The sequence below is a fragment of the Numida meleagris genome, chromosome 2, assembly GCF_002078875.1.
Source record: "Numida meleagris isolate 19003 breed g44 Domestic line chromosome 2, NumMel1.0, whole genome shotgun sequence".
In the NCBI taxonomy this organism is placed as follows: Eukaryota; Metazoa; Chordata; class Aves; order Galliformes; family Numididae; genus Numida; species Numida meleagris.
Window position 1 is genome coordinate 106416677 of NC_034410.1, and position 23370 is coordinate 106440046.

Consider the following 23370-nt stretch of genomic DNA (forward strand, 5'->3'; position numbering starts at 1 on the left):
CCTGTTATCTACACCATTCTCTGCTATGGTAAATTCTTCAAGGTTGAAGGACAAGACCACAAAACAGTAGAGTGGCCTGGACCAATTGTGAGACCTCTGCTACAAAAAACGTATATTCTTTTTCTTCTCACACTTAGATGAACAGTCAAGTGTTTCCATACAAATATTTATCTGGGGGCTACTTCTGTGATATCCCCAACTGTTTCTCTGAAAGAAAGCCTTGTAACATGAGATTTTGGCTTTCTGTTGTAATCATTATTAATTGATGAAAGATCATAAGAAATAAATAAAAGCAGGTTTACTGAATACAAGGAGGTCACAGAATCTTCAGACACACTGTCATGTAGAAGAATCACACAGTAACCAAGAATGACAGAATGATAAAAAATATTCCAGAGAGTATAGAGAAATTACCACTGTTTGAGAACTGTGTTCATCTTAAAAGAACAGACTCCAAAATTCTTATCAAGCTACATTTTTACACCATGCAACTGCAAAACAAGGTCTCAAATCATTAATACCATCAGTATTATTACTATTACTTACTATAAAGGTGTATATCATAGTAAATGTGAAGAAGGTTCCTTCCATTAAGCATAAAAAAATCTTCCACATTTATATACTGCAAGGAGTAAACAGTTCTTAACTAGATATCAAATGACCTCTCTACCATCAGAAATCATTGCAAAGAAGGCACATTCCCTTCTCCTACAGTTACAGAGCCATGGTTTTCTTTTGTTTCTTTTTTTTTTTTCCTTTTTGCTTTTTTTTATTTTAATAAAAATTAAACTGGATCACTTTTGTTAGTTGTAGCTAGCTATAGCTTACCCAATGATTTCTCATCCGTATGAGTTAAAGCTAGACTTTCCAGGAATACAACCAATGCTTCAAACACAAACTGCTCCACCAGAGAATTCTCTTCCCTTTAAAATCAGAAATAAATATGATGAGAAACGTGAGTAGAAGCACTGAGTATGAAATTCTAATTAAAAAGCAAATTAAAATACTGCAGAAATAAACTGCATTAAGATGCCTGCATAAAAAAATATACCTAAGCTACTCTAAAAGAGCGGCAATGAAGATTTACTGAGTGCTTTTAAAAGACAATTCACCACAAAACCGTGACAGAAATTTGTAATTAAATCAATGAATAATCTCAACAACAGAGTTTTACAGCTGTTATATACATCAACAGAATGAGTGTGAGTGGATGACTGTTTGAGTCCCACACTCAATTCTTTTCACCTCCTTGACCTTCTAGTCCAAGTTGGTTACAGTTCCAAACTCTGCTCACTCACCTAAATTCTCTGTAGATGCAGTTAAAAGCAAGTGCTGCACCTAGTCTCTTGAAAGCACTGGGATGAAGAGCAAGACTGTATAATCTTTTAAAAAGAGACTTGGTGTTTGCTGGGCTTTTCTCCTGCTGCCTTGGTGTTGTCTGCTTAATAGACCACTTCAAAAATTCTCGTACACATTGGCCACAGAAATCTCTCAGAGTGCTGTCAACTGGATCCACTATGCCACTCTGAAATTATGCAAGATAATGTCATTACAAGAATGAAAAAAACATAAAACATTTTCTTAGTGCAGTGTTAGAGAGCAACTTACAGAATTTCTCTTTTAGTACTTTAAAAATGTGCTTAATTTCCCAGAAATAAAGCTTCAGAGCTTGTACTGTCCAGGGGAAGGACAGTATTTCCAGCCCACACAGCATGGGATTCAGCATCAAAGATCTGGGTTCCTCTTCCCATCTCAGCTACTAATCAATTTAGAAGCTCTGATTAAGGCACTCCATTTTCTGATAAGCCTGTTTTCTCTGCATTAGAGACACTGTCCTAACACTGACTTTCCTTTACAAAAAGTACCTTGAAACCTTTAGGTCAGTGCAAAAAAATATATATATAAATATAAAGTTTTTGCACCTAGTGAAATCAAAGAATTGTAAAGAAAAATTACACACACACCACAAGCAACTTTCATTCAGACTTGGGGAAAAAGGGTATTTCAGTAGTTCCTTGTACACACTGATTACAAAAAGAGCGTTTCATTACTCTTACAAAGACTATGAAGACACCAGCTGCATTTCAACAGTGTCAAAGTAAGAGAAAAGTTCATCAAAGTCTCAGTTAAGAAACACGATGCCAGTTAAAAACAGAAATTGGAAGACTTATGACCTACCAAGATAGCTTCTAGAAACGTGACTGTATCTTGACTCTCAAATTTTTTGTTGCTGGTAAACCAGTGAATGAGCTGCATGACTAAAGGCTCATACAACTGTCTCGTTACCTGAAAATACAAAGAGCCAACTACATTTCTAGGATTAGCATGTTTCTCCGTTATTCTGCTATTCAAACTGTGTAAGAACAAAAAACAATACTTCTTTGAAAAAAGGTCTGCTTTATAGAAGTTTCCCACATTAAGTATTAAAAAAAAGTAGACAACAATAAATCTGGTTGGCTGCTTTCTATTTAACTGGTCTCGAAAGACCTCCAAGCTTACTTTCAATAAGAAATTTTGAGGCAGATAAAGAATATTACTTTCCACTGACTGATACGCTGGTATGCAGCCAGAGAAATGGGAGCTGGCTTTCAAGCCGTATTTTGATCTCGTAAAAATCTGTCTTTACCCTTTACATTATTCTAATTTGATAGATTTCAACAATTCTACCTTGTAAATTAACCTGATCAAATAATGTCATACTACAGCATGAAGAACCATTCCGTAGATTTATATCTGCATGGATATATGCTTAATATAATACGCATGACTGTGTGCATTGGTTTGTACCAACACAGATATTATTTATTCCAATTTATGTTCATCCAGATGACAGCAAAAAGGGTTTCCCCTAATTGGTAACACAGTATCCCATATCTTGTAACAGAACTCTTTGGTACAAAAATCAAATCCGAATGCCAAGGCCCCAGGCAGCAGTCTGAAGAGTCACAACACCTACAAATTCAGTGGAGCTAAATCTACGTGCCATGGAGACTTCTCTTTTGTTTTGGGTAAGGAGGATAAATATCAAGTTGAGATATCTGAATTAAATATTTCCTCCTCAGCTATCAGGAAGGCAGCTACAATCTCCAAGATGCTATTTTTGCAGACCGTAGCTTTGCACACATTCAATAGTGAATGAATTAATTTCTCCCCAAATTAACTTATTACAGAAAAATACAAAAATCAAATACACTAATGAAGAACAGCTAATATTACTAACTCTTGGAATGAATCTTGAAATTTCAGTCTTAAAACATTCCTATATTTGTACACTGCTGTGAGTTACTCTGGACTGCACTCCATTACTCACATCTTTGAAAAGGCTCCTATCCCCCCTCTACAGAAACCCTGGAAAACCATCCCTGAAAAAGACTTTCAGCTTAAAAATGTGCATTACAATTGAAATAAAAAAGACAACGTGTTTGGATTACTCCCTGAGAATAACTTGTAAACAAAATTATAAATTAATTTCCACGTACAGAGGTACTTTAAACAAGCTAAAATGCTTATAAGTGATATTTTTTACCTGGTCTACATCACAGGCAAGACGAAGAAGTACTGGAAATATTCGTTTGTATAACTGATACATGGGTGGGGGACCCTGGCGTCTTTCTGGCATCTGAGATGCTTTCCCCAGCATATATGCAACAATGCTATGCAGTAGTTCACATGCTGCAACCTGAAATTGAAAAATGCCTTTGGTTATGCATCCTTTACTTCCACAGAGAAAACAAAATTGTGGGCAGGAGGAAAAGAGTCAAAAGAAAGGGTGTACTTGAGAAATTCCTTCTACCTACGCAAAAAATCACTTTCACAAAGGGATCGTGTCTATGCAGTTATCTGCCCACCCTCCACCTGACCTCACTCCTGATATTTTGGAGTGTCTGTGACGAGCAGTCACTTTTCAAAGGAGAAAATGCATCTCTGGAGAAGTCACCATCATTGTGTGTTTGGGGATTCCTCAGTTCCAGACCCTTTGGATATCAATATCCCAACCCAGCAGAGAAGCAAGGTATTTACTTCTGTGCTCTGCTAAGACTGAGCGCACAAACTCACAAGGAAGGCATGGGAAGGACACTGAGCAACAACGAAGATTGGTTATTTTAAAACATTCATTTTTATCTTAAGTCTAACTCAAAAAGGCACAGTGCTGTCTGATAGAGCTTATAGCAACTTTTCCTCTTTAGGTTTTAAACAACCAGAATAACAGTACTAGGAACCAGCACAGAAGAAGCACATTTGTACCTCTGAGTTGATTAAAACAGGCCTTCCTTAACAAGGAGGGCACTACTTTATGTAGTACTTCTCAGCTAACATAAACAAAGACGTACATGAACATCAATACCTTTGTTTGTCTGTCACTTGCAGAAAGAGCCAGGTCAGTCACACGAGGCAGAAACACATCCAAGTAGATGACAGGCTTCATGTCTGCAAACGGCACAGCAAAGCTGAGGAGGTTCTCGGTGTCCCAGGACACACATTTCTTCATCATCTCTTCTGCAGAGGTGGCTAGTGCATTTGGAAAAGATCAGGACATAAAATAAGCTTCAAGTAATACAGATCAGATAAGCAGATCCAACATAAAGACTCCTTCAGTCGCACAGAAAATGACCACGGCTGTGGCTGTGTTCTCCAAGGTCTTCAGGGAAAATTGCCATACTTCCTTCTGTCCCTAGATTATCATTAAGGTTGGAAAAGACCACTAAGATCATCTAGTTCAACCACCAACCCATCCTCACTACGCCCACTAACCACGTCCCTCAGTGCCACATCTCCATGGTTCTTGAACACCTCCAGGGACGGTAACTCCACCACCTCCCTGGGCACCACCACTCTTTCTGAGAAGAAATTTTTCATAATATCCAACCTGAACCTCCCCAGTGCAACTTAAGGCTGTTACTTCTCATCCTGTCATTCTGCAGAAATAAAATAGTTTTTAAAAGCAGAAAAGACAAATGTAAACAACATTAAAAGTTTTGTTCCTTTCTTTTGTACAATTGATTTTTTAGACCAACTAAATTTTGAGTTGAATGTATCCATTAGAGCTCATGGAATCATAGAATGGCTTGGCTTGGAAGGGACCTTAAGGATCATCCAGTTCCAACCACCTCACATTTGGGTACTTACTCCATTACAATTTTAATTACATTTCATGATATTTAATAATTAAATTATAAAGTTTATTCAGAAATTGAACAGAAGATGACAAAACAAGTTCTTTTTTTTGAAGATACTCAAATAGAGCTCCAACACCTGGATCTGCTAAAAGCATGGTGCACATTAAACAAACTCACAAGTCAAGAAGTAAACGTACAGAGTTTTATGCAATTCACAGGCCACAAAAGTGAAGTAAGCAGGAATCATACTAAAGAGATGGGAACAAGTGGTTGAGTGCTGAGGAATCGTAAAAGATGAGAGATTTCACAATGGCTTTGCAGATAGAGGGTGAAGGGAAGGTATGAGTAAATAAAACCATATGCTCACATGTGGGTGATTTTTCTTCCTTAAGCGTGAGATTTCTACAATTTTTTTGCATTCTGTAAGTTAGTTAATACTGTTCTCCTCAACCTCAAAACTCAATAAGAGCAGTTTTGTCAAAATAAATAGTTTTCCTTGAAAAGCTCATGCATTCTCAAAGTGGTGTTTAGATGTCACTGAACTTAACTTTCAAGAGAGACAGCAGAGGCATGTAAATATTTTTAGGTTACACACCTGTAATTAAGTTGTGGTTGATCTGCCCTCCTAAAGACCCAAGAAGGCGAGCCACTCTAGTCCTTACTGTTTCCAAGGAGGGATTGTCATCCTGAATAAGTCAGAAGATTTATATTAGCGAAGGAAGAGTTATTTCTATGCATAGATAAATTCGCTGACACAGTGGATGAAGGATTTATAGCTCTTATTCACAAACGGTTGAAGAAGGAACAGCAAAGAAAAGAGGGAGCAGCATCAAGCAAAAGAGCAGCACTGGTTTTGATAAGCAGAAAGAAACACTGGAAAACACTTTCAAGACATTCCGTGGTCTTTCAGTTACCACTTCTCAAGTAATGGTTAAAATTTTATCTGCACAGATAACACCTACCTACAGAATCACATAATAATCGGCAAAGTGATATGAAATCTGAAGTCAAAATTACACTTTTCATTTACTTTAACCCAAGAACCTAAAATTTAGGTTTTTAACAGCCTGTGTGGGACATAAAATCTACTCCTTTTGTTTAAAGACCATTAAGTTGGAAAGAGTTACATAACACATGTAGGAGTAATTATTTGTTTCATTCCTTAAAAGAAATATTCAAATCAGTTTGCACACGGGCATATACAAATAAGACTACGCTTATTTGGAGCTACTTGAGAAGACACTGGTCAAAATGATTGGTACGTTTGACTTCTAAAGACAGAACTTATCCATATAGTAATAACGGGAAAAAGTTACAAATTCAAATAGCAAATATGTGCAAATAGCATTTTGCGTGTGCAAACCAGTATCAGATGTGTATGGAGTTAAATTGCTAAGTCAGAATCACTACCAGACTAATGTATGGTGGAACAAACAGATTTCTTGAAGTTCCCTTTCCCTGCTTCACTCTCCTTCTCACCCTAGAATGTGATGTCTTCCCAACTGTGCTGATGTGAGGGCATTCTGAGCCACACTGTTGAATGGGTCTCACCAAACTGACTGATCTAAGGTAAAAAATAACACCAAGATAAAGAGAAGCGTATGAGAGAGGAAGAGATGCACAGGGAAGAGATTAATTCACTTTTAACTCTAAAAAGCATCAGCATTCTTACCAATGAAGAAGTTTTTGCTTTTCTTAGACGCTGTATCACAATTTTGTTAAATCCTTTCTGGGCTGCTCGGGAAAGCTTCCTTACTTCCCAGTTATTCTGGGGTTCAGCTGATGAAGAAAAGCAGCGTATAAATATTATCTTAGTGTACCTTCACCTCATGTATGTGCTCATGGTTTCTTAAAACACACAAACCACCACAACAAACAAGAGCAACAAAACCACCGAAATCTTAGTTCAAAAACAAAGGCGAACTTCTGCGTTTAAGAGAAATGATACTTTTCCAACTACAAGAACCTCAGTATAGAGAAAAAGTATGTCACATTCAAGTCTCTAGGGATAACTATGAAGAATTCATTGCCCATACATACCTGTAGTTGTAGAGCTTTTCAAGTAACCGTCAAGAAGAGGTAGGACATCCTTGTAATAAGGTTGCATTATATGCCTGGGGATGCGAGCTGACCAGTCTTCCAAAGCATCCAGTCCCAGATCAGCCATTGGTGTACAGCTAAGGCCCAGCTTAAATGCATTCTGTGTGTCAAATGTAAAACCGTCAGTTCTCCTTTTTAATGACTACTACGATTTAAAGGGAGACATCATATCTTAACATCTTCTTTCCTAGCAACTTTCACCTGCTCAACCTCTCACTCAAAATCAGCACAGGAGGCATCTGCTCTACTGTAATACAGGCACTACCAGAGTCAATCAAGTACAAAGGCAAACTCTGACGATTTACTTATTTATCCAGACAACCAACTCATCTGTACTCTGTCTTGCTGGAGATAATGCAAAGTTTGACAGTTACTAATATACTTCTTCAAGAGGATACTAACTTTGCTCCAGTAATTTGGCACACGTTTTAGCAGAAAAGAAAAGGTTAACTATATGTCACTTTGACCTACCTGCAGTGCAGGAATGTATGCTTTGATATCAAGCATGATGATGTCATGTGGTAAAGAGAGTAAAAAATTTAGACATGATGCCAACAACTCATCTTTATATTGTTTCATTTTTGCTGTAACCTAAAATTCAGATAAATATGTCAAGAACAATCATAAACCTTATAAACTCTTGATATTACCTATATTAATATCCATGTAAAATATGCAACTCAAACAATACTGGAATCTAATTCACCTACTGATGTTATCACGAAGTATTTAACGCACAATTATCTTGATGCACAAATGAGAAATAACTATATGACCAATACACTACTACTGATATTGAGAACAAACACAGAAAGAACAAAATCTTAAAACCCACCCATACTGTAAAATTCAAACAGCTGGAGTACTGCTATTGCATATATTATATCGTAACATTTCTAAGAAGATACAATTCTGGTTGAGTAATTTACCCTTATATTCAGACTAAGAAAGCTAGCCAGCAAAATAACCTACCTCTTTTCCAAACTTCGCAAACAGGGCAAAGCAAGAATTCTTTTCTGGGTCTTCAGTAGATTCTCTGAGACTCTTCGGACAGACACCCTACAAACAGAATCCACAAATCAACAGGTTAAAAACTGTAGAACGTAGTACAAATGTAAAGTACAAGTTGAACTCAAAACAAACTTGTAACTAAAGAACTCTTTATCACTGAAAACTTAAAATGTACGTTTATTCTCTCAAAGCTTAGTAGTACCACAAACAATTTTCTACTTCCCTTTTCCTGCAGTAAATCATAAAAGAAAATCCCTAATAGTGGATGCGCAGGTGGCAAGAAAGCAGTTTGCAACAGCATCTACAATATCAACATATATATTGGGAATCACTTTTGCTTTGTGCTATTACCAGCAACAGCATGAACAGTTCTGGGCTCTGTGGGGGGCTACACATAATGGGATGAAACACTGTCACTTTACAACAGCTGTCATATCAGAAATAGCACATCTACCAGTAGGGCACCATACTTCCTGTGGAAATCAACGAGCGAGATACTACACGTACATCCAAGAAGTTGAATGATTAACCCAAACATGTCTCTTCTGTCATGACTACTCTGTTCCCGATATCTATCTTCTGTCAGCACCACAAGCATGTTTCCCATTGCTCTGCTCACCCTGCTCAGGATTTTGAAACAACCATTACGTATGGCTGGTGTTTCTTCAGAAACAGAGCTTCTAGTCTAGTTGCTGGCTTCCTATGCACTTTTAACTGCAGAGACACGGGATGCCAGAGACACTGGAAGCAAGTGGGTAACAGTCATAATGAACTTTTGGCATTGCACATACAAAACTTATATTAAAGAACTGCCCCACCAAAAATGAAACACGCTACAACTCCAGTGGGAAGAGAGATCTCACCTCAAAGTATTTTATTTTCTTGGCAATCTTCATTGTAACAGAAAGCAGCTTGTAGAATCCACTGATAAGAGGTAGTCTCGTTGAATGCATAATAAGCTCATAACCAAAGGAATACATCCAAGGCTTAAAGTATTCAACATGTTTATCTGGAAGTATGTCTCTAAAACAGACGCACAGAAATCATACAGAAAAAAAAAAGGGGGTAGAAGGAAAGTGTTTTATTCAAACATAATTTTTTTCCCACCCCAAACTTTCAGGTTAGCACCAGGAAGACAAGCACTAAAATGCATCCCCAAAGATGGCAAGGTATCAATGACGTGCCACCTTCCAAAATAAGCATAGGAAGATTTTTATTTTGCTCTACAATGCAAAGCAATCTCTTCCTCTTTGCACCTCACTATTAAATTTGTACAAACACAAACATACTACCTTTCATTACCAAGACAGACTGCAGCACTGCTATAGGAAATCAACTGGACCTTCACAGACAAGCAACACTGTGCCATTCACTTAATGCCTGATACTACCTCATGAAAACTATTTCTAGTCTCTGAAGTACTTACTATATTGTGTTACATATGGCCAGTGTAATATGAAAAGTTACAACACATACTGAAAGGTATTACAACCAAATAATCAAATGATGTTTCTTGTTTTCCAGATGAGCTAGCATGTTTTTACCCACATCCCAGATGTCTGAAACACAAAGTTTCCCATCTAATCACCATTCTATGACCATTCTGACTCTGGTCATAGGTCAGAAACACGTACCTTAAATAAAACTCCCTCCAAATCATTTTGTAACTTTTAAACTACACAAAGATATATTAGTACCTGCAGAATTCTACCAGGTTTATAAAGGCAATAAAGTCTGTAAGTTTCTTTGGCTGAAGGTTTGAAGCAGGGTCAGAAGTAGGCCCAATAAAAGCACTGTCCGTTTCATTTTCATCCTAAAAGTAAATATTGAAACAAGAACACTGGATGTCAAACAACACAAAAATCATTTACATCTTTTCTCCAGATAAATAGGATGGCTTTTCTACTTTTCGTAGTTGTTACAATCCAGTCTGAAACAAACAACTGACGATTGACATATCAATAATTTAAAAAAAATAATAAGAAATAGTTGCTCATAAGGAAAAAGTGAGTACAAAACCGAAATCCACTAGATGCCAGAGTAGAGTCTATAACAATGGATCTTATCAACTACTTCTGAATCTTATCATAGAATCGTAGAATTGCTCAGGTTGGAAAGGGCCTTCAAGATCATCAAGTCCAACGGCAACCTAACCATACTGCCCCCTAACTCGAACAACCCACCGCTAAATCATGTCCCTGAGCACCACATCCAGATGGTTTTTAAACACATTCAGGGATGGTGACCCAACCACCTCCCTTGGGAGCCTGTTCCAGTACTTAACAACCCTTTCTGGAAAGGGTGCTGTTTCCATCTCCTAACACTGCAGTGCAATATCAATAAATATGAAGTAAATTGTTTTAACAAATATGAACATTACTTCAAAGACATTATAAGGAGCTGTATAATCATAACGAAAACAAAACAAGGAATACGATTTTGGTTCCCCTACAATTGCAGAAATTAATAGATAAGCCATCAGGTCTCACCTGTTCATGGACATTCAGTTTCTGAACAGTCAGATCCAACTTCTCAATAATCTTCAAAATAGATTTTATGAGTTCATCGTACAGCAACTGACTCAGAGACTGCAGTGGTGAATTTCCATAAAGAAAGTTTTCTTCTTCAAAAATGGATTCCTTTGTAGGAGGAAGAAGGTTCATGTTTCAAAATAGCAATGAGAATTAATTCTTGAATTTACAAACCAAGGCTTGAATGACTTAGAGAATCTGGCTTCAGAGGTTTCTTATGCTATAGAAGCCTAAATTCATCCCTATTTAATTAATTTATCAGCCACAAAATTCAATGAAAATCAAGTAGTTATTCTGCAGCATGACATTCAGAACAAGTCTGGGGTTAGAAAAGCAACAGAAAGACTCAGGATTACTTTTCATTTTGTATTACTATGTTAACTGTGTCTTTACCTTCATTGTATCACAACTCAGTAAACTTCTGAAGAGAAACAGATAGTCCTTATATGTTGGCACTTTCCATTTCGCTGTCTCAACCTCTCCAGCTTCAGGGGAGTCTTCTGATCCAGAAGCTTCTTTTCCAAAAAAATCCTGGAAGGACACAGCACTTTTCAGAAACACTGTTTAACATACAACTTCCAGACTCAAGCTGAAACAGCGTGTAAAATTACTTATGTATGTAGAAACCTGAAATGCTTGGCTTTCTTATTTAACCAATTTGAAAAGAACACAAAAGCATCATCTTCTTTTAAAAGAAGTCCTTCTTTCTAAGTCCTTCGAGTGGTCATTTATGCGAGAGATTCCTGCTGCACAGGATTTAAGAGCTTTACCATCCCCTTGACAGGGACACTGAGAAAAACTTTTCAAGTTTCCAAAATTTGCTAGCCTGGAAAAAAGCTGGGTGACCTTAATCACAACCTCTGTGGATGACCTAAGCAAAGACGAACTCCAGAGAACAAATGTACATTCCCTGTTATTACACGCATTATAAGAGAAACACTCTTATAATGCTGATGCAAGGACCAGAAACTAGTAACAAAAGGGATGTAATTCAAGACTGACAGCATTATTTCTGTGTCTTTAGACCTTTCTCTGTTTACTGGACTAGATTTTCAAGAACTGGACTGTATACTCTAAAAATTTAGATGAAATATATTTAAACAATTATTTTTACCTTTGAAAAGGTCAGTGGCTTGGAGAATATTCTGATTAATCCCTGATGCACTGCAACAAAATAAAATTGCCTCAATAGACTTTAAAAGGCACAGTATCCATAAGACTCATTATGTTAGCAATTAATCAAATCAGTCCTCTATGTTCTATATTTTGTTAGGATAAGGGAGAGGCAAAAGAGCATAGATTATTCTCAAATGACAAGTATAACTGATTCTGGAATGATGCCTCTTGTTTGTTTGCCAGGGAAACAATTTTGAACATGCTTATTTTTTTCCTCAAAACTACTTTGACTTTTTTCTTCAGTCTGAATGCAGTGATGACAAAGGAATTGCTCCTATCTGCCATATAATATAAAACAGTAACTCCGGATGAATTTCACAGATGTGCACCAAGGATCTCCATTCTGGCACGGCACTTTAGGTGTACAGCACATTCCAAGTAACAAACAAGGAAAACAAAGAAAAAGTCATGATAACAGATAAAAACCACTGTAAAATAACTGAAAAGTTAAAATCGTTATAACGAAACATCAGCACGCTGGAAGCTACTAGAATTGCCAGCTACCAATACTAACAAAATCTTAGTAACTGCGTATTTGGAATTTTCATTTTTTACTATGAACAAGCTTGAGAGCTTAAAAAGAATGCATTTCTAATAGAGATGATGCTATCCCTACCTCCTGTGATACTTTGTAAGTGCAACTGAAAGAATATTGAACAGATTTTTGTACATTTTTTTGTGAAAGCTCTTTCTTTCCATAATCCTCCAGAGTAGGAACTTAAGTCTTATGTTTAATCAGATTATAACAAAGACATATTCTCCTGCCCTTGATTACAGGCACATTGTCAGCCAAAGAAATTCTTAAAAGTACTCCCTAAGCGATTTAGCAATGAATTTGAAAGACAGCAACAGCAACAACAAACCACAATAAAAACTCTAATTCTTCCTTATTAAAGGATGGAAAATGTTTCCTTTCTGACCCCAAATGGCTCTTCCACAAAACTCTGTTAGAAACAGTTTATCATTTAGGGAAAAAAGAAACCAAAACAAAGTTAGTATCACAGACTCACCCACAGTGCCAATAAAACTCCAGAGAACAGGACCTTTTATTGAGAGGGCTAGAAATACCTTTATTATAGATCTGCAACAGACTAACTGCATTTTTTCACTGTACTGTGGAAAGCTATTGATTTGTAGCACAACTAGATGTTCAAGAACTGGAGTGTATACTTCTGGAATCTGGAAGAAAAAAGCAAAAAAACTATATAAATACAACAAAACTGTGTTACAAGAGTTCACATCGTGGCCTATTCTGAGAAACAATAGAAGATTTAGCAGGCAAATTTACCTTAGACATCAAGAAAAACAAGATTTCCTGGACAGTTTAGAACTCCAGTGGAGCCCATCCTAATCTTATTAGGGAAGTACCATTTACTTAAACAAGAAAAACACGGCAGCATAATCTGTTCACCTTTAACAGTCTGAAAACAGAATCCAAGAGCTCTCTACCCTAGCCTCACTTCCCATCTTCAGCTAGGATACAGAAAACCCTCATTACAACACAGACAATACAGCAACAGAGGAAAATCAAAGTATCAGCCTCCGAGAATACACTAAGTATCAGCACAAGAAGATTTCAGTACACTCTAAAAAAAAATAAATTAAGAAACAGTATATTTCATGCATTTACTCTATTCAAATAAAATCTAGTATTCTCCTGATATTCTCCCAGCTAAAAGTCATAATATTTCAAATAATGAAATACCTTCTATCACAGGTGTTATAAGTTCACTGTTACTATCTTCTTACAAATTGCAGGTTGCATTAAAAAAAAATACTGACTGAAACTTTAAATACTCCACTTACTTTGTCTAAATGGAATATCACACTTGCAATGGACTGGAGGAAACTTGGGAGCTGATACAGGTGGTCATCCATTGTCTCTGCCTCTGTGAGGTACATTTGCTTGCAGCGCTGAAGGAGTTCAACGTACATGGCATCAACATCTTTAGGATGGATAGCTTTGCAGGGCTTACAGAGAGAAAAGGAAATACCATTTAGCAGCTTCACACAAGCAAGCAAACAGGTTGTAGTGCTAAAACCAAGTCAAGTCTTCACTGAAACATTGTAACAATAATCATTCTGAATTTCCCAGGGAATCAATGTATCTGAGTAGGTTTTGGCAGCAAGGTCTAGATCTGAACTGCATAGCACAATGTGACTAACCTCAAGTATTCTATTCTCTACATGTAAGACAAGCATGGTACCTGCAATGAACTAAAACAATAGTTCACTGACAGATACACTGTAATTTTCTATAAGAGTACATGACTTTTCTGTTACACCATTTCAAATTCAGCCTTAGAAGCATGGAATTCAGCTCTAAACATATCAGACAGGGCATAACAGATGCTAATATTGAACTTAGTATTTCAGCTAGCTGCATTAAAGAAATAAGTGGCTTACCTTAACGGCATCCCAATTATCACTCACAGGCTACCACCAATGTTTAACCCAGCAGCCTGAATTCTGAACTTTTATTATGCTGGGATCTGCATGAACAGAGGATAAAAGCCTACTTCTAAACTTATGAACAAGCAGAGGGCATCCCAAATACTACGGGGTACGTAATAATGCTCAGTGCAACTTACATATCATTCTATAGGTATCTGTATTTAGCATGAACTAGATATAAAAGTAATCTTTGGGAAAACAGAACCCAAGAAGCAGGGCACAGGCAAAACCAGTCATAGGAAACTGGCAGCAGAAGAATAATGGACAGATTTAGTTAACAACGGAAAACAAAAGTTAGGCTAAAAGTTCCATCTGATCTGCTTAAGAACAGAGCAACAAAGCCTAACCACTGATCACTTGCAGAGCTGTTTTTCTGTAGTATTCCCAAGTATTACTTCAGAATTATTTTAGCATTTAGGCTGTGAAACAGTCTGCCTTGAACTTGAATCCATCACTCTATGTATTGTCTGTAGTTACTAATTGCAGTGGCAACAAGACTTGCTTCTTCACAACCTAGCATCCGGAACTTGACCAAGATTCAGTCTAAACATACCAACAGCTACTAGTGCTTCTAATTAAAGATTTATGTGCATGAAGGATTTACAGGTACTTCAGTATTAAGATTCTTCTTTCCTGTTAAAGTTTTCAGAATTATACTATCTTTGTATTTACGTTAAATATTTTTAATTAACTTGCTGTACCACATAACAGATATTTTTCATGTGGTTCAGTTAATTCAGTAATTTTAAATACTTAATTTTTTACTCGAAGAGGAAGGATAAGTTCTAACAACAAATCCACAAAACAAATGCACTCTGCTCAAATTGCAGCAAAATGGAAAGAACTCAGCTAGGAACCAGCTACTCTATCACAGTACTACTGATTCTTAGGAGCACACCTTGACAAAGTGTTTTGCTCTCCAATATACAGTATATAAGCACGGTATACACATCTTAGCTTTAAATCCATTCAGTATGCTGCTTTATCAGAACAAGATCCCTGCACGTACTGCTGCAAAAAGCCCATATCCGCGAATAGCAATGGACAGCTCCTTGTTGCTTGAATCCATTCTTCTGATGATCCCATAGAACTGCTCCATGAAGAACTTCAATTTGCTCTTGTGTAGCTCTGCATCTTTAGCCACCACTAAAGACATCTGTAGAGCAGATATTAAAATGTCAGGATTTCCAGAAAATTAGAGTAAATCCTAAAAGATACCTAGCTCATAATCTGAAGTATTCCAATCAAAATAATTATTAGATTCACTAAACTTGCATGCAGCAAATACCCCTACTCCTTCAAGAAATCTGACTTTGATTTAGCCTCAGAGATCCCAGCAAAGCTACGATACCTGCTTGAGGAACGAATCTAGAGCATTATGACCGGCTTTCTTCAGCTCTTGATTCGTGTGGCCACACCATTTACACATTGTTTCAAAGAGCATGACATAGCTGTCCAAGAGCAGGGTACCGAACTGAGCAGCATGCCAGCTGAACAACTGCAAACCAGCTGCAATTTAAAAATAATTATCATTAAAAACTCAGTTTCATATTCCACTGCCTGAAAACAGAAAGGACTGCACAAGTGCACATCAGGATTTTAGGTGGGTGTATTTACCATGATTGTAAGGCTTAAAATGTATTTTTCTAACAATTATAGTATCGGTATCCAAACACTGAAAACTTAAGCATAAAAACAATCCTCAACCCTCTAAGATCCTCCTCTTTTAATAGAAAGCATAGCAGTGTTCTCATATTTTCTCTAGTAACAGTAAAAAAGAAAGGGACTTTACTAATTACAAATAATTACGCTTGGTCACACAGTTCACTAGGCTTTGGTTTGGCTTTCTGCTCAGGACATATTCCCATGTCTCCTCCTCCTCCAAACTGCAATGGTTCAGAATACAGGCAATTTCACAATCTCTAGTTTATGCCTAAATTGAATTTTAAGATATTGTTTCATCTAGTCAAACTGTCTTTAAAGAAGAGTTTACACTTCACAGTTGCCATGGACCAAGTGCTGAAATCTCGCAGTTTAGCACTTTCTGAATACGTCATTCACGTTCCACAGGTCAGTTTCTCATTCTCTTTATGGGCTTCATTTGTACTCTTTTTTTTTCCTCCTAATTTGCTACGTTCCTCTTCTTTCTACTTCTAACCTTCTCATATCACTGTTCCGCATTCACTGCAGAGGGGCAAATGTCATCATACACAATGCTTCTGCTTGTAAGTCAATTATGCTGAACCTAGTTTCCTAAATACACATTACATTCTTCAGATTCCAACCTAAAGTACACCAGTTTTGCTCACTGATAAGCTCAGAAGACAAGACTGGAGAGATCTGGAGGGAGCCGATAGAGAACAAACATCTCCTGAAAGAATAATTAATTGCGTGAGTGGTAGAGCCCAAAGGATGAACCAAAATAATTTACAGACTTACCTACATGTACTGCATATCGCTTCTGATCAACCTGTAACACGGAAATTTTAAAAAAGTTATTCACATGCAAATTATTACTCAGCTAATTAATTTATACAAAACAATTAATATATGGCAGATCTACCTGTGGTCTGATAGCCTTCACTGCAAAATCAAAAATCTCCTTTGAAGTCTGAGCATCTGTAAAACGAACCAATATGTAATTTATTACTGACACACAAAAGGTTACATGAAGACAAAGATGTTTTTACCCGAAGATTGATACAAAGAAATAGGATTGGAAAACTTTAAATATCTCAGGAAGCATGGATGTTTTTTTCCAAAAACTACATACCTTCATCCACAGACTTGGTAAAGTTGTACATGAGTGCAGTCAGTCCTCTCAGGCATCCTGCTACAACAGGTAGCTTGGGAACCCTTGTAGCTGATGTCATCTAAATGAAGTGAGAATTGAATACATAAATATATATATATACACATATATATATATCCTCTAGCCAAAATAAATTTACATCCAAGGTTTCTCAATTCTTAGAAGTGTAGTTAAAATAACATAGCCCGACTGTCAGCACCCATCTCTACAAAGGTAAGAAATATCTACTACTCAGAAATTTCATGTAAGTTGGAAAAGTGTTTAACTACCTAAGCATAAGAAATCTTTTAACAAGCGTAAAATACGTTCCACCAAGGCTAACCATAGCAAAACTTAGACAGGATACACTAACTTCTTAAAAGTACAGAATAAAGCAAAGTGAAGCTGGCAGAACTGCAGTATTTCCGAAAGTGCAAGGAGTCGGCAGCCAGTAGAGCCCAAATCAGAAACTTAGAGTGAGTGGCAATGTAACTAGTGCTCTGGCACTACTGCAGTGATCATCATGTGCTGTCTTTTCTTACAGTAAATTTGATCATTTGCCAACTGATGGCCTTCAACTTTTTACTTTGAAAATTTCTCAGTACTAGAGAACTACAACAGTCCTTAAGGAAGCATTTATGCTCATCTGGTTAGATCTCTATAAATTGTAGTAGATACAATACTTATCCAATGTACAGCACTACATATGTTAAATGAAAAAACAAACAAACAAACAAACAACAATGAAAGAGTCTGAAAAGGAATTCCAGTCATACCTGTGTTTTAAGCTCTCCCAGATATGCTCGGAATAGTTTTTCAGAGTTGTTAATCATGTCAGTAGGATGGACCTCTCCTAAAACTCCCAAAAGCTCATAGATCTTCTCCAGTACTACAAAGTAATTTCATGTTATTAAATTTTAATTCCTTTGCCATTTCCATTCCAATTACTACATAACTTGCAACCACAAGAAAATCATCCATGAGAATTTTATTTAGTGATTAGCATGTGGGAAAGCTGGCTCTTTATGGCACACATACATACATATATATGTATGTATGATATGTGTATCATAGAATGGCTTGGGTTGAAAAGGACCTCAAAGATCATGGAGTCTCAACCCCCCTGCCAAGTGCAGGGTCACCAACCACTAGACCAGGCTGCCCAGAGCCACGTCCAGTCTGGCCTTGAATGCCTCCAGGGACGGGGCGTCCACAACCTTCCTGGGCAACCTGTTCCAGTGCGTCACCACCCTCTGTGTGAAAAACTTCCTCCTAATATCTAACCTAAATCTCCCCTGTCTCAGCTTAAAACCATTCCCCCTTGTCCTATCGCTATCCACCCTCACAAACAATCGATCCCCCTCCTGTTTATACGCTCCCTTCAAGCATTGGAAGGCCACAACGAGGTCTCCCCGGAGCCTTCTCTTCTCCAAACTAAACAAGCTCAGTTCCCTCAACCTTTCCTCATAGGAGAGGTGCTATCTATCTATCTATCTGGTGCTCATAGGAGAGGTGCTATCTATCTATCTATCTGAGTGTATATCTACATAATATATATAACATGATGTGAGATGCATTCTTATTTCATTAATAAATACATTCTTTTTTAAAAAGGCTTAGAAAAATGATTAATAAAGGCCACATCCACTGAGGAAGCATTTTGCACCAGTTCAAGGTAGTTGCTGGCCTTCAGGTTATGCCCGGTCTTTTAAGTACCACTGGGGTTAAGGCCAACAACTAGCAGAAGTTACGGAGCTTGAGTTCAGTCTAACTGGGTTCTGTACAGGCACATCAAGTTTTGTAAGGGGTAGACCTGCCAAGCCAAAATTTTAACTGAAACTAGCCAAGGCCATCAGACTAGAGTTCCTATCAGCATGCTTAACATGATAAAAAAAATACAGGTAAACAAGGCAGGGACTGATGAACTCACATTAAAGTTGATCACTGCAAGAACTATCAAACTAAAACCACAGCTCTGTGGAACAACAGTTGCTAGGGTTGGAATAAAGTTATGACAAGCTTTAGCAACTACCTGGCATTTACGGGTACTGGCAGCCTGGAATTTAGCCTGCTTTTGATAAAAGCTCAAATGTATAGAGGTAGGCGTGTATATCATTACAAAGTGGGTACAGCACTAGCTTGGAAGGTTCAGCTACATCAGATTAGCACTAAACCTGGCAAAAAATCTAAAAGCCTGGGCAAATTATCACAGAATGCCTTGGGTTGGAAGGGACCTCAAGGATCATCAAGTTCCAACCCCCCTTCCACAGGCAGGGCCACCAACCTAAATAAGTTGGTTCGCACCAAGAAAGCTGGAATTACTGTCAGAATTTAGGCATTCAGAGACATGCATTCTTTTACATCACCATTGTGAAATGATCTATAGATCACCACCACTCGACTGAATGATATAATTGTTTCCATCTATTAGCTTACGCATATATGCAGGTCTGCTAAGAACAGCAAACTGCATGACCACAATCAGAAGACCTGAACAAATTTTACTAGCTCTAAAATATGACAGCTACCATTTCTGAACACACTTGCTGTGGGAATAACAATTCTAAGTTTATGGGGGGAATAATCAAATAAAAACACAGTAAATAAAAATAAAGACACAGATGGGAGAACTAAAATCTACCTGTATCAGAAACTTTACTTCTTATAGCAAGCTCTCCATAGAATTTATTAAAGATTTCCCCAACTTTCATCTCTTCCATCAGACAGGAATGTCGTAAACTTTGGAGCAACTGGAATAAATAAGAAACAAAGAAAAGTTAGAAAAATAGTTAGGATTGCAATAGCGATATTATTTGGTCTAAATAAAAGCACAGTTCATAAGCACAACTTAGCTTAAATACACTATTCAGTGAAACAGTATCAAGGTAAAAGGTCCAGAAAAGAGCATCAGCATGAAATATATTTTTAACAAAAAGCCATCTTGCTATGAGTGTGTAATTAATAAATCTTCTTAGTTAACATGCTATATTATGTTATACTTACTGTCATATATTAGTATAGATCATATGAAAAGTATGTGGTGCACACACACAGACACACATAGACATATAAAACAAAAAGCCACCACACACAGGCTTAGCAGTGTCTGCAGCAGCTTTTACCACATACTGTCTTTTTTTGCCTTCAGCTGCACAGCCAAACTAACCCACAGAAGAACTGGCTCAGACAACTCAGAAGAGAGCTTTGTTCCTCAGTAACACAACTCAGCAGGTGCAAAAGCATTCACAAAACAAAGGCCTAAGTGTATTCTCAGGAACCACATTACAAAATTGCTGTTGCACACAGCCAGCAAGCGTTCTGAAAAAAAAAGTCCTTCTTTTCTTCCACACTTGTCATGTACGTTAATATATTATAATGAGTAACACAGTAACACAGTGGAAAACTTCTCCTTAAGGAACCATGGTAAACTGGGAAAGAGAAAATCCATGACTGCCCCAAAGCCATTTGTCTTGCCATCAGATGAAGAAATGACATGTTTACATCTGAGCAACCTACTGCAGTAATACGAAACTGTCATTAAGACACATTTTATTAACATCTAATACTGGACTATCAATATGCTTTTGCTACTGTGGTGCACAATTTTTCTGCTTGATATTGCAGAACTACATCAATACGATAGATGTTCTAATTTTTTTCTAGGAAAAAAAAAGAGATTATAAAATGCATCTTACCTTAATCAGAAGTTCCAGAGCTGGAATTTTACATTTTGCTGCCCTCTCTTTTGTATAAACACTAATACAAGTTTGCTAGACAGAAAAATAAAGATGATAATATTCATTTGCACTGAAATAAATTAGCAGCAAACAAAACATTTACCTACCTCTTTAAAGTGTCTGATCCTAACAAGTGGAAGTTTTTAAAAAGAGCTAAAACAATAAGAATACTGATCCTGAAAGCAGTTCCATAGGCAATATCTGACACAACAAACAACTCAGGTTCAAGCAAAGAAAGGGTGTCATCTGGAACCAAAGGCACACAGAACGAGCCTGCTGCCACTAACTCTCCACTCCTCACAGCAAGCAGCTGCTAACTTGGAATCAGGAATCACAGTTACAGCCAAAGCAGTTCTGTGCAAAGTCACAATGTGCAAGCTACCCCAGGATTAGAGAGAGAGAGTAGTTTCCACCTATTCCTGTGTACACTGCAAGAACAGCAACATTTCAGGAGAAACTTTAGAATTAACTGCCAGAACAGGAGCACTTAAGAAGTCATACACATATAAGTACATGCTTATATGCACTCTCCCCAGTACTCAGCATTGGAGAAGCTGCATTTGAGTAGCGCATTCAGTTTTGGACTCCTTGCTACAAGAAAGACATTGAGGCCCTGAAGCACGTCCAGAGAAGGGCAGCAAAGCTGTGAAGGGTCTGGAGCACAAGTCCTATGGGGAGCAGCTGAGGGAACTGGGTTTGTTCAGTCTGGAAGAGGCTCAGGGGAGATTTTATCGCTCCCAACAGCCCCCTGAAAGGAGGTTGTGTCAAGGTGGGGTGTCAGCCTCTTCTGATAGGTAACAACGATGGGAGGTAATGGCTTCAAGTTGTGCCAGGGAAGGTTTAGTTTGGGTATTAGGAAAAATTCCTTCTCAGAAATAGCAGTGGGGCAGTGGCACAGACTGCCCGGAGAGGAGGTGGAGTCTCCAACCCTGAAGGTGTTCAAGAAGCGTGGAGATGTGGCAGTGAGGAACATGGTTTGTGGGCATGGTGGGATGGGCTGACAGCTGGACTAGACCGTCTTAGAGGCCTTTTGCAACCTCAATGATTCTATTATATATATGTTTATATATGTTTATATACGTGCATACATATATACATATATGCATATACATAAAGAAAACAACTCGTACGAATTAAATATGCGATTAATTATTAACTAGTATAACTATTATTTTCAGTAATACAGGAAGTTTATACTCTTAAAGAACCCATTCCACCCCGCTCTGTCGCACCGACCACACCATGCAGCACCCGAGTTTCTCTCAGCACGGGCAGAGCACTGCCCAGGTGGAACAGCCACTGTGAAGGCCACTGTGGGAACGTCATGGAGCTGCGTCAGGGGAGGGCTGATTGGGGTTAGGGAAAGGTTCTGCACCAGAGGGCGGTGGGTATGGAACAGGCTGCCCAGGAGCAGTGCTCGGGCCCCAAGTGCCGGAGTTCAAGAAGCAGTGGACAGCTCTCTCAGACACAGGGTTTGGATTTCGGGTGGCACAGTGCGGAGCCAGCGGTTGGACTCGGCGATAGCTGCGCGTCCCTTCCAGCTGAGGAGACTCAGTGCCTCTATGTCCGAACCTGGTCACGGTCCAAGCGCCTGGCAGCAGTTTCTGGGCAGTACGTGCTGCTCACCCACCTTAAGGCTGCAGGCGTAAGGATGAACTCTCTCTCCAATCTTTTCCAAAAAGACGCAGAGAAACTTCAGCGCTTCTTCTCTGCATTCTCTAAACTGAAAGGGCAAAAGTTAAAAGCAGCGCCCGGCTCGACCGCACCCGGCGGAGCAGCTCGGTGCCCACCCACCTCCTCCACGCCGAGGGAGCGGCAGATGAAAGCCAGCAGGCCGCGCTCCGGGGCGAACAGCAGGGAGACGTGCAGCGCTGCGGGAGAACGGACAGACGGTCGGACTTCGGCTCCCACAGCCGCCCTTCCCGCTCGCCCGCCCGCCTCCCCAAGCCCCGGGCCGCACCCAGCGCGCCGTCGGCCGAGCAGGTGAGGCAGGCTTCGCCCAGGCCGCGCAGCAGCCCGTAGCCGCGCATGGCATCGCCGAGCTGCAGGCAGCCCTGCAACTCCTGCAGACTCTCCTGCACACCGCCCGCCATCCTGAGCCGCGCGCACAGCGAGCCGGGAGGGGCCGCCCCTCGGACTGACCCAACGCCGCCCGGGGGGCGGGGGGGGAGGAGGGCTCTGGGCTATCTGAGTTGGTGCACTGTAAGGAGAACGGCGGGTAGGCGCTGGACGAATCGGTCCGATAGTGCAAGGACGTGTGAAGAGAGGCTACGCGGGATTATTCTCTCTCCGGAAAATTGTCTATAGCGACGCCCAAACACCGCTCTTCCATCTTCGCAAAGAATGGACTGCTCCCCCCAGCTCGCCCCGCCCGCAGGACTCGTTTTGCCGCGAAACTTGATCAACTGTGGGCGGTACCACTCCGGGCTGAGGGGGGATGCGCCATTCTAGAC

At 38.9% G+C, this 23370-nt stretch overlaps 1 protein-coding gene across 4 annotated transcripts in view; it reads right to left on the reverse strand.

Moving 5' to 3' along the window:
- The window catches only part of PRKDC (protein kinase, DNA-activated, catalytic polypeptide), an 85310-nt gene extending 62264 nt beyond the window's left edge, over nucleotides 1–23046 (reverse strand). For 3 of the 4 annotated variants that reach the window (XM_021388233.1, XM_021388232.1, XM_021388231.1), the window contains exons 1-28: nucleotides 22878–23045; nucleotides 22712–22788; nucleotides 22548–22640; nucleotides 20876–20950; nucleotides 19822–19930; nucleotides 17957–18069; nucleotides 17163–17262; nucleotides 16953–17008; nucleotides 16829–16859; nucleotides 15741–15898; nucleotides 15399–15545; nucleotides 13742–13906; nucleotides 12946–13114; nucleotides 11874–11923; nucleotides 11153–11290; nucleotides 10718–10867; nucleotides 9926–10041; nucleotides 9092–9251; nucleotides 8190–8276; nucleotides 7689–7808; nucleotides 7158–7317; nucleotides 6790–6896; nucleotides 5713–5803; nucleotides 4346–4509; nucleotides 3527–3679; nucleotides 2179–2286; nucleotides 1299–1525; nucleotides 829–923 (exon numbers count right to left, since the gene is read on the reverse strand). In XM_021388233.1, coding sequence (XP_021243908.1) covers nucleotides 829–923; nucleotides 1299–1525; nucleotides 2179–2286; nucleotides 3527–3679; nucleotides 4346–4509; nucleotides 5713–5803; nucleotides 6790–6896; nucleotides 7158–7317; nucleotides 7689–7808; nucleotides 8190–8276; nucleotides 9092–9251; nucleotides 9926–10041; nucleotides 10718–10867; nucleotides 11153–11290; nucleotides 11874–11923; nucleotides 12946–13114; nucleotides 13742–13906; nucleotides 15399–15545; nucleotides 15741–15898; nucleotides 16829–16859; nucleotides 16953–17008; nucleotides 17163–17262; nucleotides 17957–18069; nucleotides 19822–19930; nucleotides 20876–20950; nucleotides 22548–22640; nucleotides 22712–22788; nucleotides 22878–23010 — 3352 coding nt within the window. In that variant the 5' untranslated portion in view covers nucleotides 23011–23045. Of the gene's footprint in view, nucleotides 1–828; nucleotides 924–1298; nucleotides 1526–2178; nucleotides 2287–3526; nucleotides 3680–4345; nucleotides 4510–5712; nucleotides 5804–6789; nucleotides 6897–7157; nucleotides 7318–7688; nucleotides 7809–8189; nucleotides 8277–9091; nucleotides 9252–9925; nucleotides 10042–10717; nucleotides 10868–11152; nucleotides 11291–11873; nucleotides 11924–12945; nucleotides 13115–13741; nucleotides 13907–15398; nucleotides 15546–15740; nucleotides 15899–16828; nucleotides 16860–16952; nucleotides 17009–17162; nucleotides 17263–17956; nucleotides 18070–19821; nucleotides 19931–20875; nucleotides 20951–22547; nucleotides 22641–22711; nucleotides 22789–22877 lie in introns of all 4 variants that reach the window. The other variant, XM_021388234.1, reaches the window with a different exon arrangement.